Genomic DNA, 17,500 nt, shown 5'->3' on the forward strand with positions numbered 1-17,500 from the left:
AGGAAAAGGAAAGATGAACAATAAACCAGCCTCAATGATGCTGTTTTTCCTCTCAGCTCAAGCCAAGCAGCAGCCAGGCAGAGCCCAGGTCTGGCTGTGCCTCCCACGTCTCCTGAGGCCACAATTCCCAGGCAGAGCAGAGTGCCAGGAGCTGCAGCAGAGCCCAGCCAGGTCCTGGCAGCTCTGTGGCAGCCAGGAGGGGGCTTGGGAGGGTCCTGGCAGTGCTCACCACGGGGATCCTGGCACTGGGGTGGATGCCACGGGCTTGTTCCCCTTGGCAGCGCCGTCAGCCTGGCCCAGCAGCTTGAAGGAGTGATCCTGCAGAGACAGAGGGGAGGCACACGTGGAGCAGGGACACAGAGCACCCCACAGCCTGGAGGGGGTCACCCCCATGGGCAGAATTCCAGGAGAGGCTTTAGGGACACCCAGCTGCCTCTGGGAGTTCCAAAAATGCCTCTGTAGCACCATGGTCACAGTTTGTACCAGGAGAACCAGCCAAGCCGTTTTTAGGTGTTCTTATCAAACACTCTGCAATTTGTCAAGGCTACTGGAACAGAAATTGTGCTAAATTGGGTAAAAACAGAATAGCAAGATGGCAAGGACTCAAATAAAGGTGGGCAGTGAAGCACTGCACTGTAACCAATCATATTTCCTGCAAAGTGAGTGAACAAAGTAAAGACACCAATCAAAAAATGTGTGATTGCATGGACAGTGGTTTAAAATTGTGTAAGTAAGGCATGAAGTGAACAATAAAGTGGCTTCTGCTTAATGACATTAACTGTCATTAATCACATTAATTAGTTGTTCCAAAGGCCTCTTCCAGTGCCTGAATGAGCCAACAAGAAAAAATGGAGAAAGATTTTGGACAAGGGATGGAGGGACAGACACAGGGAATGGTTTCCCACTGCCAGGGCTGGGTGGGATTTTGGGCAGGAATTGTTCCCTGGCTGGGATGGAATTCCCAGAGTTGCTGTGGCTGGCCCTGGACCTCTGGCACTGCCCAAGGCCAGGCTGGACACTGGGAGGTGTCCCTGCCATGGCAGGGAGGCACTGGGGGGGATTTGGGGTCCCTTCAATCCCAAAGTTGGGATTCCATGGGGAACAACCCAGCCCTGAGTGTCCCCCCAACCCTCTGACAATGCCAGAGCTCCTGCCCAGCCCCAAGATAAATGAACTGTCCAAAATCCACTGCGGGGAGGGTCCTGAGGGTCCAGCACAGCCAGTCCCCACCCTGGCCCAGTTTTGAGCCCAGGGGCTCCCGGGGGCTCAGGACTGACCTTGTCACTGTCCCTGCCCCTGGGGACACTTTTCCTCTCTGTGTGCAGGATCAGGGTCGGCGGGCAGGAGGCTCTGCTCAATTCCTTGACACCATCTGGGAGGGGAAAGGAGCTTTTGAATGGGAGAGAAACTCACAGCAAGGCAAAACTGCTGAGGAAAACATGCTGGTTTCTGTAACATAAAAGTCTGAGTCCATCAGAGAGAGAAAAAAAAAATACAAGAATTAAGTTAAAGCCTTTAGAAAAATTAAAAATTATTAAACCACATAGACATAAAGTAGAAATGTTCAGTTTTAGTTTTAAAAAAATAAAAATATACTTTAGGTGGCTTAAGAGAGTAAAAAGCCCAAGAGCCAGGTTAAAACTCAGTAACTTAGCCCCAAATATAACAAAAACATAGCAGAACATTGGTTGCATTTCTAGATAGAAAAGCTAGAACCACTTATGTGAATAAATAAAACTGTGTGTGTGAATTATGGTAAGGACTGACATACTTTAGAATTTAGCTCTGATAGGTGTAGGAAGAATGTTTCAGATTTGTGGTTTTAGCTGATTGGATGATTTGTGAATAAAATCCCCTCTATTGGGGTGGGAGATATAGAAGAAGAAATGGAAGAGGAAAAAGGAAAGGAGGAAAGGAAAAGGAGGAGGAAGAAGAAGAAGAAGGAGAAGAAGGAGGAGGAGAAGAAGATGAAGAAGAAGAAATAGAAGAAATAGAAGAAATAGAGGAAGAAGGAAGAGGAGGAGACGAAGAAGAAGACGAAGATGAAGACGAAGAAGACAAAGACGAAGAAGAAATAGAAGAAATAGAAGTAATGGGAGAAATAGAAGAAGAAATGGAAGAAGAAATGGAAAAAGAAATGGAAGAAGAAATGGAAGAAGAAATAGAAGAAATGGAAGAAGAAATAGAAGAAGAAATAAATAGAAGAAGAAACAGAAGAAGAGTGGAATCACACACACACACCCATGGGATCACTCACAGGCTCCAGCCATGGGATCATTCACAGGCTCCAGCCATGGGATCACTCACAGGTTCCAGCCATGGGTTCACTCCCAGGCTCCAGCCATGGGATCACACTCAGATTCCAGCCATGGGATCACTCACAGGTTCCAACCATGGGATCACTCACAGGTTCCACCCATGGGATCACTCCCAGGCTCCACCCATGGGATCACACTCAGATTCCAGCCATGGGATCACACTCAGATTCCAGCCATGGGATCACTCACAGGTTCCAGCCATGGGATCACACTCAGATTCCAGCCATGGGATCACTCACAGGTTCCAACCATGGGATCACTCACAGGTTCCACCCATGGGATCACTCCCAGGCTCCACCCATGGGATCACACTCAGATTCCAGCCATGGGATCACACTCAGATTCCAGCCATGGGATCACTCACAGGCTCCAGCCATGGGATCACACTCAGATTCCAGCCATGGGATCACTCACAGGTTCCAGCCATGGGATCATTCACAGGCTCCAGCCATGGGATCACTCACAGGCTCCAGCCATGGGATCATTCACAGGTTCCAGCCATGGGATCACACTCAGATTCCAGCCATGGGATCATTCACAGGTTCCACCCATGGGATCACTCACAGGTTCCAGCCATGGGATCACTCACAGGTTCCACCCATGGGATCACTCACAGGCTCCAGCCATGGGATCACTCACAGGTTCCACCCATGGGATCACTCACAGGTTCCACCCATGGGATCACACTCAGATTCCAGCCATGGGATCACACTCAGATTCCAGCCATGGGATCACTCCCAGGCTCCAGCCATGGGATCACACTCAGGCTCCACCCATGGGATCATTCACAGGCTCCAGCCATGGGATCATTCACAGGCTCCAGCCATGGGATCACTCCCAGGCTCCAGCCATGGGATCACTCACAGGTTCCAGCCATGGGATCACTCCCAGGCTCCAGCCATGGGATCATTCACAGGCTCCAGCCATGGGATCACTCCCAGGCTCCAGCCACAGCAGCACCCACCTGGCCGTGCCTGCTCCATCAGCTTGGTGACGAGGGTGACGCCGGGCGCGGTGACACGGGTGACACGGGTGACCTGTGCTGGCACCAAGGGGCCCACGGCAGCGTCCAGCCTGGGGGCAGAACCTGCCAGCAGGCCAGAAGGGAAGGGTACAAGTGGAGAGGAAGGAAGAAGAGTGGAAGAGTGGAGTTTTGCCCTGGTAAATAAAGATTCCCTTTAAAGCCTTGGCTTGCTTACCCAGCTCGTGGTGATGCCTTTGGTCTCAGATTTTCTATTTTTCAGAATCTCTGCTGCTTAGTGTGTAACTCTGAAGCTTCAGGTTAGGTGTTAGTAAGCTCTCTTCATAGGACAATTAAATAAAACAATTCCTTTCTAGCTGGAGAATCAAGGACAACTGGTACCCAAAAAGCAGAAACAATGGCAAGGGAAGGGGGCAAGCCAGGGGGGCTGAGACTTCACAGCCTGGGGCTGTGCTTGGAGAATTGACTCCAATATGTAACAAACCAAAACTTATCAAAATGCAAAACTCGTGACCAGGATCCATCTGGGGTTTGATTTGGGTGCAGCCCCAGCCAGGCTCTGCACTGCCCAAGGTGAATCCTTTCAATAAATTCCTGTTTCATTCCTTTTGCTCTGCCTGGTCTCTATTCCAGCTCAGCCCTTCCAGGCATCAGTTCTGGTGACCACAAAGGGACAGCAAGGCACGGGTGGCACTCGTGGCCGTGGTCAGTGGTCAGTGGGTGCTGCACCAGCAGCTGCCCTTGGGGATCTCAGGGAGCTTCTCCATCCTCAGGGATTCAGTGAATTAGTGAATTCACCTGCTGAGCACATCCCCTGCCCCCAGCACAGGTTAAAACAAGGTTTGTGCTCAGCTCAATTCCTAGCCACGATGCCCAGGGATTCTCAGCCAATAAACAGTGCCAGAAATTCAAAATCAATGAAAATGTGGCCCTCAAAGTAAGAATCTGCCAGGGCAGATCAATGCCCTCCCAGCAGGTCACAGCAAGATCAGTGCTCTCATTTTAAATAACACTCCTCTGGTTTCACTGTTACTCAGCACAACTTCTTTGTGTCCCACTCTGTCCACAGGAAATTATTTTGCCAATAGTTTAAAAGTGCAGCTTTATCCAGGGATTCACAATCTGCTTGGACAAGGCCAAACCAGAAACTCTCAGATTTGCTCATGTGAATTATTCATGAGCAAATAATCACTAAGCCAGGGCTGCTGCTAGAGCCAGGCCAGCTAAACCGGGCTCCCCAGTCCTGCAGAATTCTTGGCTGCTGCCAAATCTGAGGTCAAACCTCAGATTTATTCCATTTATATCAGCATTTATTTCCAATTAACTGGGCACAAGTTCCTCAGAAGCTGAAGCACACAGCCCCAGCCTCTGCCAGGGTAAATCCAGCTGTCCCCATGTCCCTGCACAGACACATCCCTGCTGTGGCTGGGAGTGACACAATTCCCAACACAGGCTGCAGGATTTCCTGCCCTTTCCTTTCACCAGCCACTCCCAGGCTACCAAACAGCTCCCACCCCAAATCCTCCACGTCCTGGAGCAGCTTGGATCATCTCTGAAACCCTCAGTCTGAGCAGAGCCCTCTGACACAGCCTGAACATCCCCACGGGTCTGTGTCCCTGCAATTCCAGCACAGAGCCACAACCCCAGACTGGTTTGGGTTGGAGGGACCCTAAATCCCACCCAGAGCCACCTTCCACTGCCCCAGGCTGCTCCAAACCCTGTCCTTGGGTTCCATCCCAAAATTAGGATAATTTCCACTTGCATAATTAACCCCTGCATTCCCAGCTGCCACAGCACAATATCCAGCACAGAACACACAACCCCAGGCTGGTTTGGCTTGGAGACACCCTAAATCCCACCTTCCACTGCCCCAGGCTGCTCCAAACCCCATTCTTTGGTTCCATGGCTTCTCTACACCCACACAACTGGGACAATTTCCACCACTTGCATAATTATCCCTGCACTTGCAGCCAGCTCTGCTCGCTCTCCTCCTCGCTGCCGCCTGCTCAAACGTGACTTGCCATTATGTAATTTCAGCTGCTTCTTTCTGTTGATTTATTATCCAATCCAGGAACAATATCAGTGCATCTTTTGATGTGATGGAAGCAATTATCCCACAGCTTCCACCCTCACCAGAGTCAAGTATATATAAATATATATTTATATACACATATATATGCACTTCATACATGCAGATCGGGTTCAACTGCTTATTTTAATTATAACTGCAGCTCACCAAATAAGCAGGAATGATTTAAGGCAATCTTAACCTTTAAGGAATAAATATTTATGCTTTGGAGCTCTTTGTGCTTATGAAGAGCAGTCTTTGCAATGGATGGCTTTGGAATACAAAATAAAGCCTGGATGGAGTTGAATGTCACGATGCAATATCAGCCTCTGGTGTGAACTGAACATAACCTGGGCTGGAATTACACCTGGATGTGAACCCACACTCCAAGTGCTTCATGATTACATTGAGGCCAATAATACTCTAAACAATCCTGAGGAGGGGAGAGAGGAGGAAAATGCTCTTCACTGTGAGATTTTGGGTGACTGCAGAGCCAGGGAGGCCAACAAGGCCTTTGGAGCACATCTGTCCATCCTGAGACTGTTCCAGCATTTCCCTGCATTCTCCAAGCACAGAGCCACCCACACTTGCATGAGCTGCATCAGGGATGAGGAGCCAAGGCAGAAGGGGAAGGGCAAGAAATCTGAGGATGCCCTGCCCTGATTTGTGTGGCTGATGATGGGATCCAGAGGGGAGACCTGGGCTGGGACCCCCAGATCCACAGCCCCACCTGCTCTGTCCCCCTGGCAGCAAAAACCTTCCCCAGGGACAGGGTGACAGGGACAGGGTGACAGGGACAGGGTGACAGGGACAGGAGATGGTCAGGACAGGGGTGAGAAGGGACTGGAGAAGGTGGGAGGGACTGGAGAAGGTCAGATGGACAGGGAAAGGCGACAGGGACAGGGTGACAGGGCCAGGGTGAGCAGGGACAGAAGGTCAGAAGGACAGGGGTGAGCAGGGGCAGGAGAAGGTGACAGGGACAGGGACAGGTGACAGGGACAGGAGAAGGTCAGAAGCACAAGGAAAGGTGACAGGGACAGGAGGAGGTGGCAGGGACAGGGTGAGGAGGGACAGAAGGTGACAGGGACAGGAGGGGGTTGCAGGGGAGGGTGCTCTGTCCCCAGCACAGATTTGTCCCCAGCAGATTTGTCCCCAGCCCCTCCCTGAGTCCAAGGCACTGAAATGTCTCAGGTTTGGCCCCGTGGGATGTGAGCAGAGCCTGCAATTGCCAGCTCAGAGTGGGGAGCTCACAGTGCCAGCAGTGAAATCCCTGCCTGAGCTGCAGCCATAAAACCCCTGGCAGCCTTTCCCATTAACCCATTCATGGCTCCCACGGGATCTGGGCTTGCACTGAGGGAAAGAACCAGGGCAGAGTTGAGAGCTGCTGCCAGAAAAGAGAATAACCCTGAGCTCTGGGCAGCAGCAGCACAGAGCTCCTGCCTGAGCTAAGCCCAGCCCAGCAGCAAACCCAGCCTAGTGCTCAGGGATGTTCCAGGAGACTGGGGTGCAGGGTGTGGGGAGAGAGAATCAAAATTCATCCTCATCTCATCCAATTCTGGCACTGCTGGAATTCACTTTGCAGGAATTTGCCCATTCCAGGAGGAGATTGGGGTGCAGGATGTGTGGGGACAAAGAACCAGAATAAATCCACATCTCATCCAATTCTGTCACTGCTGGGATTCACTCAGGGGGAATTTGGCCATTGCCAGCCCCAAGGTGGGTGCCACCAGCAGCAGCTGGGATCAGGAGGTCACAGAGTCACTGCAGCTGGAGAAGTCCAGGCAGCAGCACCAGCAGGGCCACCATCACACCATGTCCCCAGTGCCACATCCCTGGGCTCTGAAACCCCTCCAGAGATGGAGATTCCACCATTCCCTGTTCCAGTGCTTTACAACCCTTCCACAAAAAACCTTCCCTAATTCCTGATCTAAACCAGCATGGAGGAAAGTTTATAAATCAGGATTTTTAACCTCCTGCCCAACCAGGAACGTTGGCAGCATCTCTGGTTTTGGCAGAATTGCCCCAACTGCTCTGCACTCCTCCATCAATCTCTCCTGTGGTTTCTGTTTGTTTGGGTTTTCCCATTTTTAAACTGAAAAAAAAAGGAAATTTCTACTGAAGTGCTGCTTTTCTGCTGCACTGGAAAGTAACAAAAAGAATCCATTTGTGACCTGGGGTGGAGCAGAGGAGAATGACAGGAGCTGGAGGGGAGAGGTGACAGCAGCAGGGATGTTTGTCCCTGGAAAGGCAGAGCCTGGCACAGGCACTGGGAGAAGCAGGAGCTGCCTCTGCATTTTGGCACTGAAATGCTTTGGGTTTTTTTAGTTTAAAATTGATGGTGTAGAAGCCAAGTCACCCCACTGGATCCCATCAGATGAATAAATTGCCCTGAAAAGAGGTCAGAAAATTAGTGAAGGGTCTCGTGTCATTGGTGAAATGAAAAATAAAAGCATGAGGCACAGAACTACAGCTGGAGAGAGATTTGTGCCCAGATAAATCAGTGTACAGCAGAACAAAACCATGGAGAGACATCAGCAGCCTGTTCCACAAGACAATTATCACCCTGGGCTGGGGGACCCTCCCATGGCCCTGGATGGGATTTCAGGTCATCCCAGCCCATCCCAAACCATCCATGATTCTGGATCTCCAGCAATCCCCAGCCCCTGCAGGCTCCCAGCCCTCCCCATCCTGCTCCTGCAGGATAATTTGGAGCTCTCATTTCAATATGCATTGCCATAACCACTCCAGGAACTGGTGAATGCTGGAGTAAGTTGTTTATTGGAGCGGGAAGGGAGATGGGAAGTCAGCAAGAATTCCTGGAAATCTGCAGAGTCAGGGCTAAGTGACAATCAGCACCTTCTGCAAGGAGCTGTGCTGGGGGAAAACCTCCCTCTCCACTTTCTCTTCTTTTAACAACCTGGCTTTCTGCAATTTCCACCAAATGAGCAGCAAATCGAGGGAAGGCACAGAGGCTTCAAAGCAAAGTGAAATCAAACCAAATCAACCCCCTGGAAGCCGAGTGTCACATCCAGCCAGATCTTACAGTTCTGTCCTGCACTGTGGATGCTTGAAATGCTAAACCAAGCCAGGGAAATGCTCCCTGCCCTGAGGGAGGGCACTGAGGGCTGTGGGACAGCATAACCTTTAAAGGTTCCCTGAAAAAGAAATTATTCAGTGATTCCATCAGTGGCAGCACCAGCAGAGCCCCACACCCCAAAGCTGCTGGGATTAGGGACATGAAAATCCCCCAAAACCCTGTGAAGTGTCCTGCCCCTCTCTGCCACCCCACAGGGACAACCAGCTCTGATTGCCCTGCTGCAGAACTGGGAAAACTGCAGAGTCCCAGCTTAAACATTCCTCAGAGGAATCATTGATGAATGGAAAAACATATTTGCCTTTACAAACAAACTGCAGGTTTGCTGAGAAATGAAATTGGATATTGGGAGATGAAAGAAGCAATGGGGGAAAACCATGAATTCTGTAAGAATTAAAAATGCAAAGGGAGGGTTGTCCATGAGGGGAATCTCAGTGTCAGGGTTTGGGCAGTCTGTGCCTCTCAAGTACCTCAGCAATGGGGACAGAGAGAGGGAATTGGGATAAAAGGAGGCTGAGTCCCCCAAAAATCTGAGAGACCCCAGGGGATGCCCCATGGCCTCTCCCTTTATTGGAATAAAGCAAAAGGACTCCTCTGCCTCCTCTGGGACACAAACCTCTGCTGTTTGTGGATTCATTTCCTGACGTTTTATTTTGCAGGATTGCTGAGCCAGATTGCTGGACCCTCCCAGCTCAGGATGTTCCTGATCCAGAGTAAAACTCAGCTTTTCTTATTTAACTGCACCAGCATGAGCAGGACCCAGCTCAGAGAGTGACTGGAGAGTTTTTCCAGTGGTTCCTGCACGTGTAAAACTCCACTGAGATCTCCCTGCTGCATTACAGACCTTAATGGAGTCTCCAAATTGGGAGGGAAAAAAAGCTTATATTGGATTTTTGGGCAGGTTCTGAGCAGCAGCTGCTGACCCTGGTGACCTCAAAGACTCTTCTGGAATTATTCATGGAGCCATCACAGAAAATTGGGCAGCAGGGCTGGAGGAGCCCAGAGCCTGAGCAGGGGAATGGGGGAATGGGGAATGGGGGAATGGGGAATGGGGGAATGGGAATGGGGAATGGGAATGGGAATGGGAATGGGGAATGGGGAATGGGGATTGGGGGAATGGGGAATGGGAATGGGGAATGGGGGAATGGGGGAATGGGAATGGGGATTGGGGAATGGGGAATGGGGATGGGGAATGGGGGAATGGGGGAATGGGGAATGGGGGAATGGGGAATGGGGAATGGGAATGGGGAATGGGAATGGGGAATGGGGAATGGGAATGGGGAATGGGGAATGGGGAATGGGAATGGGGAATGGGGAATGGGGAATGGGGAATGGGGAATGGGGAAAGGGGGAAATGGGGAATGGAAATGGGGAATGGGGAATGGGGAATGGGGAATGGGGAATGGGAATGGGAATGGGGATTGGGGGAATGGGGGAAGGGGGGGAATGGGGAATGGGGATTGGGGGAATGGGGGAATGGGGGGAATGGGGGGAATGGGGAATGGGGGAATGGGAATGGGAATGGGAATGGGAATGGGGAACGGGGAATGGGGAATGGGGATTGGGGGAGTGGGGAATGGGGAATGGGGAATGGGGGAATGGGGGAATGGGGAATGGGGAATGGGGGAATGGGGAATGGGGAATGGGGAATGGGGATTGGGGAATGGGGATTGGGGAATGGGGGAATGGGGGAATGGGAATGGGAATGGGAATGGGGAATGGGGAATGGGAATGGGAATGGGAATGGGAATGGGAATGGGGAATGGGGAATAGGGAAATGGGGGAATGGGAATGGGAATGGGGGAATGGGGAATGGGGATTGGGGAATGGGGGAATGGGAATGGGAATGGGAATGGGGATGGGGATGGGGAATGGGGAATGGGGATTGGGAAATGGGGAATGGGGAATGGGGAATGGGGATTGGGGGAATGGGGAATGGGGATTGGGGGAATGGGGGAATGGGGGAATGGGGAATGGGGAATGGGGAATGGGGAATGGAGAATGGGGAATGGGGATTGGGGGAATGGGGCTGTGCTGGGATGAGGATGGGGATGGTGATGAGGATGAGGATTGGGATGGGGATGGTGATAATCACCCCACACAGCCCCTCTCACTGCTCCACCCAGCCCCATCTCCCCAATTTTTACATTCTTCTCCAGCCTCACACAGACTCCAGCAGCAGATTCCCCTCTCCTGGCTGTGGGGTGGAATTGAGACAATACACTGAATTTTGGGGCACCTCAGCCATTATTCCTGCACAAACCAATCCTCTGTGTTTTGGAGTGACATCTCCAAATGCTCCCTCTGGGAGGATTTCAGTCAGAAATGAGGTTTGGGATTTTGACCCCAGCCAGGCAGGAAGCAGGGATGTGAAAAACTCTCCTGCTCCTTTTTTAGGGTGGCTCCTGAGTCAGGTTTGGGGTCCCAGGTTCTTGGCAGCACAGAGGGAACTGTGTGGGACAGGGGCTGGCAGGAGAAATTTTGGGAATGACACAACAAAACCACGTCCTGAATGTGCCAACACAGCTGAGAGTGCAAAAAAAACCCCTGAAATTCCATCCAGTACTCTGGGGAAGCTCCTGTGGCACACTTAAAATTAGGAAATGTAATTAGTATCCCTTATTTATATTCTGGCCAAGGAAGAAGATTCATTTTGCCTCGTTACATTTCTTTACACTTTAGTGGGGCCTGACTGAGGAACAGGGGGAGGCCCCCAGGAAACATCCAGAGCTCAAAGCAAAACTGGGTAAAACACCAGGAAAATCCCTGTGGATTTGGTTCCCACCTTCCAAGGGGCTGAACAGGAAGAGATGTTTGATTGGAGGAATAATAATAATAATGAAATAATAATAATATTAAAGAAATAATAGTAATAATAATAATAATAATAATACAATAATAATAGTACAATAATATAATAATACAATAATAATAGTACAATAATAATAATAATAGTACAATAATAATGAAACAACAAAAACAATAATAATAATAGTAATAATAATAATAATAATAATAATAATAATAATAATAATAATTACAAATCCTGAGCTCTCAGCCTTGCAGACCCCCCCAGGTCGTGCCATGGTGCCCTGGAATTTCTATTCCTTCACAACAAACTCCCAATCAGGTATTTCTGCATTAATTTTGGCCCCCAAGGTGAAGTGCAGCAGTGTTTTTGGATGGTTCAAAGGATGTTTTGTGGTTTGCTCAGCTCTCGGTCCCAGGGAATGCTGAGAGTTGCACCAGGAGCTCCCAGTCCTGAGAGTGGAGATGAATCCACTGAGGTTCTGGAATTTGTGGAATTCCTTCCCCCATCAGGTTTAGTTTGCACTGATTTTCCCCCTCATCCAGCCCTGATTCAGGCCAAACATTGGGGATGTACCAGTTCAAATCCACCCTGAGGCTTCATTTTACAGCACCAAAACCAGCCCCCAGAAAGATGAGTGATAAAGTTGGCTGAACACATAAAAAGCAATTTTTAACAAGTGCTTTTTTCCCCTCACTAACAAGCAAGACAAAAGCAAACAAAGCAGCATCACCCCCACCTTGTACAGCAGGATTTGCTCCCTTGTTCCCCCTCCAAGCCCCCCAATATTCCTGCTGGGCACCACTGAACACCCACTGGGGATTGTTCTGCATCCAGCACCACTGGCCACACATGCACAGCTCCCAAAGGTTTCACTGCAGAAATAAATGTAAGGATGCAGCAGCAGCCACCAAAACAAGGTGTTCCCTCAGCTCTGGTTCCTGGAATTCTCCCAGGAATTCTCATTCATTCCTCTTCTGCAGAGGGACAAGCAAGGAATGATCCCATCATCCTTCCCAGCCTTTCTGCTTTGTGTCACTCACTTTGGATTTTCCTTCTCAGACTTCTGCTCCATTTTCAAGAAACACATCCAGTTTTAGTAAGCCACACAAATCTGAATTAATTTGAGGCTGAACAGAAAGAAGAGCCCAATCTGCCCAAGGGCAGCCCAAGCTCCCCAGAGGGACTCGGGGAAAATAAAAATACAAACTCCTGCCCCAGAGCCAGCCCTGCACACCTGGCTGGGGAGATCCCACCTGGCAGGGATTGAACAGAGAACTGCAGCTCCTGAGACCTGGCTGAAACTGCTCAGCACCACTGTGCCCCCAGGAACCCACTGCTGCTTTAGCAGCACTTACAGACACAGTAAATTAACTCTGACTTCCATGACATTTACCAAGCTGGGCACGACTGAGAGGGTTTGGGTTGTTTGTCTTTTGTAAGTGCCACTGGGGTATTGATATTTTTCCTTTTGTAAATAGCTTGTATTGCATCCCAGGCACTGGGAGCCTCTCCTGGAACAGCCATGGGAGCAGCTGCTCAACCCTGAGCCTGGCCTAAGCAGAGCTGTGACCTTTCCCTGATGTCCAGCCTGCCCCTCAGGTCCTGTCCCTGCTCCCCAGACACCCCAAAGCCTCAGGAATCCCATTGGAATAGAGGCACTGTGATCCATAAATCCACTCTGCTCCATCCCTGCAGAGGCACCAACAAACTCCCCATGGCTGGGGCACAAATGTCACAGAGCTGTGCCTGCCTGGGTGACGCAAAAAAGCTGAATTCACACCCCAGGAGCCACCATCCCACCTCCTGCAGGCTCCAGCAGGGATTCCCTGCAGGGAGGAGGAGCTGGGACCATCTCCCATCCCCAGATGTGAGCCCTGCAGCAGCTCACCCTCCCTCTGCAGCACACACAGGGACCCCCAGCGTGGGGAGGTGCTGGCCATTAGCCAGGGGAGGAAGTTGTCACTTTAATAACTATAAACATTCATTTTCTTGCTTCGTTACCCAGCATTAGAGCCGGGCAGATCATTCCCAGGGAGCTGGGCAGAGCTGCTCAGCATCTCCAGGATGGGAGTGCCAGGCAGGAGGGACACCCAGCAGGGCAGAGGGGAGCTGATCAGGGCAGGGGCACCACATTCCTGATGGAATATTGACAGTTTTCCTAAAACTGTTCACTTTTGCTCACCTAATACCAGTGGGAGCTGCTCAGGACAGGGGCACCACACTCCTGATCAGAGCTTGCCCAAAATTTGTTCACTTTTGCTCACTCAATATCAGGGGGAGCTGCTCAGGGCAGGGGCACCACACTCCTGATGGAATATTGACAGTTTTCCTAAAATTTGTTAATTTTTGCTCACCCAATATCAGTAGGAATTCCTCAGGGCAGGAACATCACATTCCTGCTGAGAATATTGGCAGCTTTCCCAAAAATTGTTCACTTTTGCTCACCCAATACCAGGAGGAATTCCTCAGGACAGGAACATCATATTCTTGCTGGGAATACTGGCAGCTTTCCCAAAATTTGTTCACTTTTTCTCACCCAATATCAGTGGGAATTCCTCAGGACAGGAACACCACATTCCTGCTGGGAATATTGGCAGTTTTCCCAAAATTTGTCCATTTTTGCTCACCCAGTACCTTGGAATTGGGGTGCACAGAAGGGCTGGACTAAGGCAGGAGAATTCCCCCTGAGAGGATCCCAAGGGATGGGAGCCCCCAGTGCCCAGAGCTGCCTTTCCTCATGGATTGCAGCTGCTAATCCATCCCACTCACAGGGGGAAGGAGAGAGTCTGCAGTCTGCACAGCTGGACAAATGTCCCAGCCCAGTTCTCCCAGTAACAAACTGGTTGGCCAGAACACATCTGGGGGATGCTGGAACTCCAGGAACAGGCTGGACACTGGGCTGGAGCAGCCTGGGGCAGTGGGAGGTGTCCCTGCCATGGCACTGGAGGGCTCAGCCCAGCCCAACATTCCTTGAGGACCTTGGGCTGAGCTCAAGGGTTTAATGGGAATAACTCCAGGGCCTGTTACCTTTCCCCTTCCCAGTTTCTGGGGCCACTCTGGGCCAGTTTCTGCTGGAGGAGGAGCAGCTCCCTCCCAACCCCACCCTGATGGTGCTCTAAGCCTGGCTCAAGCTTAGCCCTGCTAAGCAGGGACTGACAGACACAGACAGAGCTCGGACACAAACCTGGCATGAGCTGGGCTTGACACACAGCACTGAGAGCAAAAACCTCAGGCACTTCCCAGCTGCTCCATGGCAGCCTAAACCACCCCATCTAAAGCCTTAAATAATGCTGAGAGCCAGGGAACAGGTGGCAAATGGATTCCATGGCAGATGGTGCCTTTTTTAATATTTGTGCTCGTTGCTAATTTACAGAGTCCATAACCACAGACTCATCTTTACCTTCTTCACTCCTCCCATTAAAACCTGCATGTGAGGAAAATAAACACCCACTTCTTTCTGCATTAGTGCAGAGGGGTATTAGAGAGCAGGAGATTCCCATTCCTCAATTACTGCAGGTAAAATTCTGCTGTTTGCCCAGTTTAGTGCATTCAGGGTTTCCTTGAGGCAGAACTCAGCCCTGGCGTGGCACTGCTGGGAAATGAAGTTTCCTCCCCCAGCACAGCACAGGAAGATGCAGCACAGTGAGGAGCTGCATCTCCACAAGCTCCTGTTGGGTCTTTATGTTAAACCTGGCACAGAATCCACGCTCACAGCCAGGCTGCCATGAAATATTTAAGGGAACATTTGCCTGGGAGATGCACGAGCAGCACCACCAGTGGATGCAAAATGAAGGAAGGAGATGAAAGCAATTCTAACCCAAAAATGGGGCTGAAATGGCATTGCTGGAACCTTCTCCTGGTGTGGGAGCAGAGAGCACAGAAATGGGGGGCCAGAGCCCCCCTCACTGCCCATTCCAGCCCAGATCACTCCTTGGGCAGGTTCCTCAAGCTCCACCATTTGATTCCATATAAACCACATTTTATGTTGCCATTAAACCCAGGGATTTTATGCTGCCTCTCTGCCATGTGTTCATTTCACCATTACAAGTTTTCCTAAGCTCAGCAGAGTGGCAGAGCAACCCCCAAGAGCAGCAGAGCCAAGGCTCAGCCCCTTTTGCAGCTGGGATCCTTCCCAGCCTCCTGCCCTGGCTCTGCATCCCCTAAACATCTCTCTCTCCTAGATTTGCTTCTGATTTTCATCACAGAATGCAAAATAAATTGTATTAAAAACGAGTTTTTAAAGGTGCACACTCCCCTAAGTTCCTGGTGATTCCCCCAAGGGAATTCCAAGGAATTTCCTCTGTGAGGGTGGAAAAGAGGCTGGATCCTGCCCTGTGCCCTTCCCACACCTCCCACCCTGCTGCTCCCCAAGGTACTAATTAGGCTGCCAAGAATTAATTGTAAGGCTGCAGAACTAACCACATTCAAAGGTCTGAAATAATCAAAAATCACTCCTAAGACTATTGATGGAGCAAATCCCTGTGGTTGGAGGGACAGGCAGGAGCAGGACACTGATCTCCCAGAGAATCAATTAACAGGGGATAATCAATTAACAGGGGATAATCAATGAACTGGGGCACACACAGTGCTCAGCCTGCCAGGCACCAGCACACATGGAGATGGAAGCTGGAAATTATTTAATCTGGGGGGTTTTAAAGATCATTGCTGGTGTGTACCCATAAACTTAAATAAATAAACATAAACATCAGATGAGGGGAGTGTGGGGAGGCTGTTAAATTAACCCAAGGTCACAGGTCATTAACCCCACAGGTCATTAATCCAATGTCACTTTTTGGGTCAGGGGGAGGAATTTCTTCCCCATCTCCCATCCAAAGGCCCATCCTGCAGTTTAAACCTTCCCTGTCCCAGCACATCCCAGCACATCCCAGCACATCCCAGCCTGCAGGTGTGGGGTGCAGCCCACGCTGGATTTAAGGTTTCTGCACCTGCTTTTCCCATTTTCAGTCCCTTCCTCAGCTCTTTTTCCAGGTCAAGGACCCCACAGAGGGGTCCCTGCCCTCCTTCCCACCCTGCCAGGACAGCTGTGACAAAATCCAGCCCCAGCCCTTTCTCCTCCTCCAGCACATAGAAGGAATCCTATAAACTTGATTTATGGCAGGTGTGCAAAGCCCAGCCTTGCCCCAGAGATGGGGATAACAGAGAAAAACGAGGAGCTGAGTGCCAGGATCACTGCTCAGGCTGCAGGACTTACCTGGGAAGGGCGAGGCCAGCAGGGGCACCTTGATGGGGGACAAGGTGAGGAGGGGGCAGGGCTGGGGGCCCTGGGGGGGCTCGGGCTCCAGGGACACCAGGGCCAGGCTCTGAGTGCCACCCATGGCTTTAAGGCTGTTCTGGCATCCACCTGTGGGACAGAGACACGAGTGGGAGAGGAGGGCAGGGCGGGGGCTGGGGGATGCTCAGCACTGGGAATTTTGGCACAAGGTGCAGCACAGCCCACCCAGCCCTGTGTGTCCCCCCAGAGAGACCCCAAAGCCTGAGCAGGGCTGGGATGGGGTTTAGCTGTTTGTTGTGTTCAGTGCAGAGCTCAGGGATCACAGAATGATTTACCTTGGAAAAGACCTGCAGGGTCATCAGGTTTAAATCTGGACCAACCCTCACCTTGTCCCCAGCCCAGAGCACTCGGTGCCAGCTCCAGGAGTTCCTGGGACACTCCAGGGATGGGATTCCTGCCACTGGGACCCAGGAATGTCCAAATCCACCCTGAGCACCCTTTAGCCCTGCACCATTCACTGGCAGCAGCTGGGAAGACCTTCAGAGCTCAATCTTGGCTAATTATGTTAAATAAACAAGAACAGGAGCTGTGAAACTCTTGAGGAGCAAAGCAGATCTGACAAACAGCAGCTGTTGCTCCCTCCACGCTGAGCTGGGGATTCAAAAATGAAGCAATCATCAGCTCATTATGGCACCCAGCAAAGCTCAGCCCTGCAGACACATCCCCCTCTGATCCCCCTCCTCATGCAGCCTCCTGTCCCTCTGAGCTCCCCTTCCCTGCAAGGAAACCAGGGAATGGGCTTGGCAAGGGCTGGGGGTATTCCCAGATTCCAGGTAGGAGAACACAGAGGGGCTTTGGATAATATCCCAGGAATGGTTTGGGGTGGGAGGGACCCCAAATCCCCCCCAGTGTCCCCCTGCCATGGCAGGGACACCTCCCACTGTCCCAGTGTCCAGCCTGGCCTTGGGCACTGCCAGGGATCCAGGGGCAGCC

At 51.0% G+C, this 17,500-nt stretch overlaps 1 protein-coding gene across 2 annotated transcripts in view; it reads right to left on the reverse strand.

Annotated features, from left to right (window-relative positions):
* Positions 1-17,500, reverse strand: part of TCERG1L (transcription elongation regulator 1 like) — a 45,269-nt gene that overhangs the window by 15,291 nt on the left and 12,478 nt on the right. For both annotated transcript variants that reach the window (XR_013775017.1, XM_079311989.1), the window contains exons 4-7: positions 16,487-16,636; positions 3,283-3,405; positions 1,278-1,372; positions 230-318 (exon numbers count right to left, since the gene is read on the reverse strand). Coding sequence is in view for 1 of the 2 variants with exons in the window: in XM_079311989.1 (XP_079168115.1) it covers positions 230-318; positions 1,278-1,372; positions 3,283-3,405; positions 16,487-16,636 (457 nt within the window). In the remaining variant the exon portion in view is untranslated. The remainder of the gene's footprint in view (positions 1-229; positions 319-1,277; positions 1,373-3,282; positions 3,406-16,486; positions 16,637-17,500) is intronic.

This window comes from Erithacus rubecula, assembly GCF_903797595.1.
Source record: "Erithacus rubecula genome assembly, chromosome: 9".
NCBI classification, from domain to species: domain Eukaryota; kingdom Metazoa; phylum Chordata; class Aves; order Passeriformes; family Muscicapidae; genus Erithacus; species Erithacus rubecula.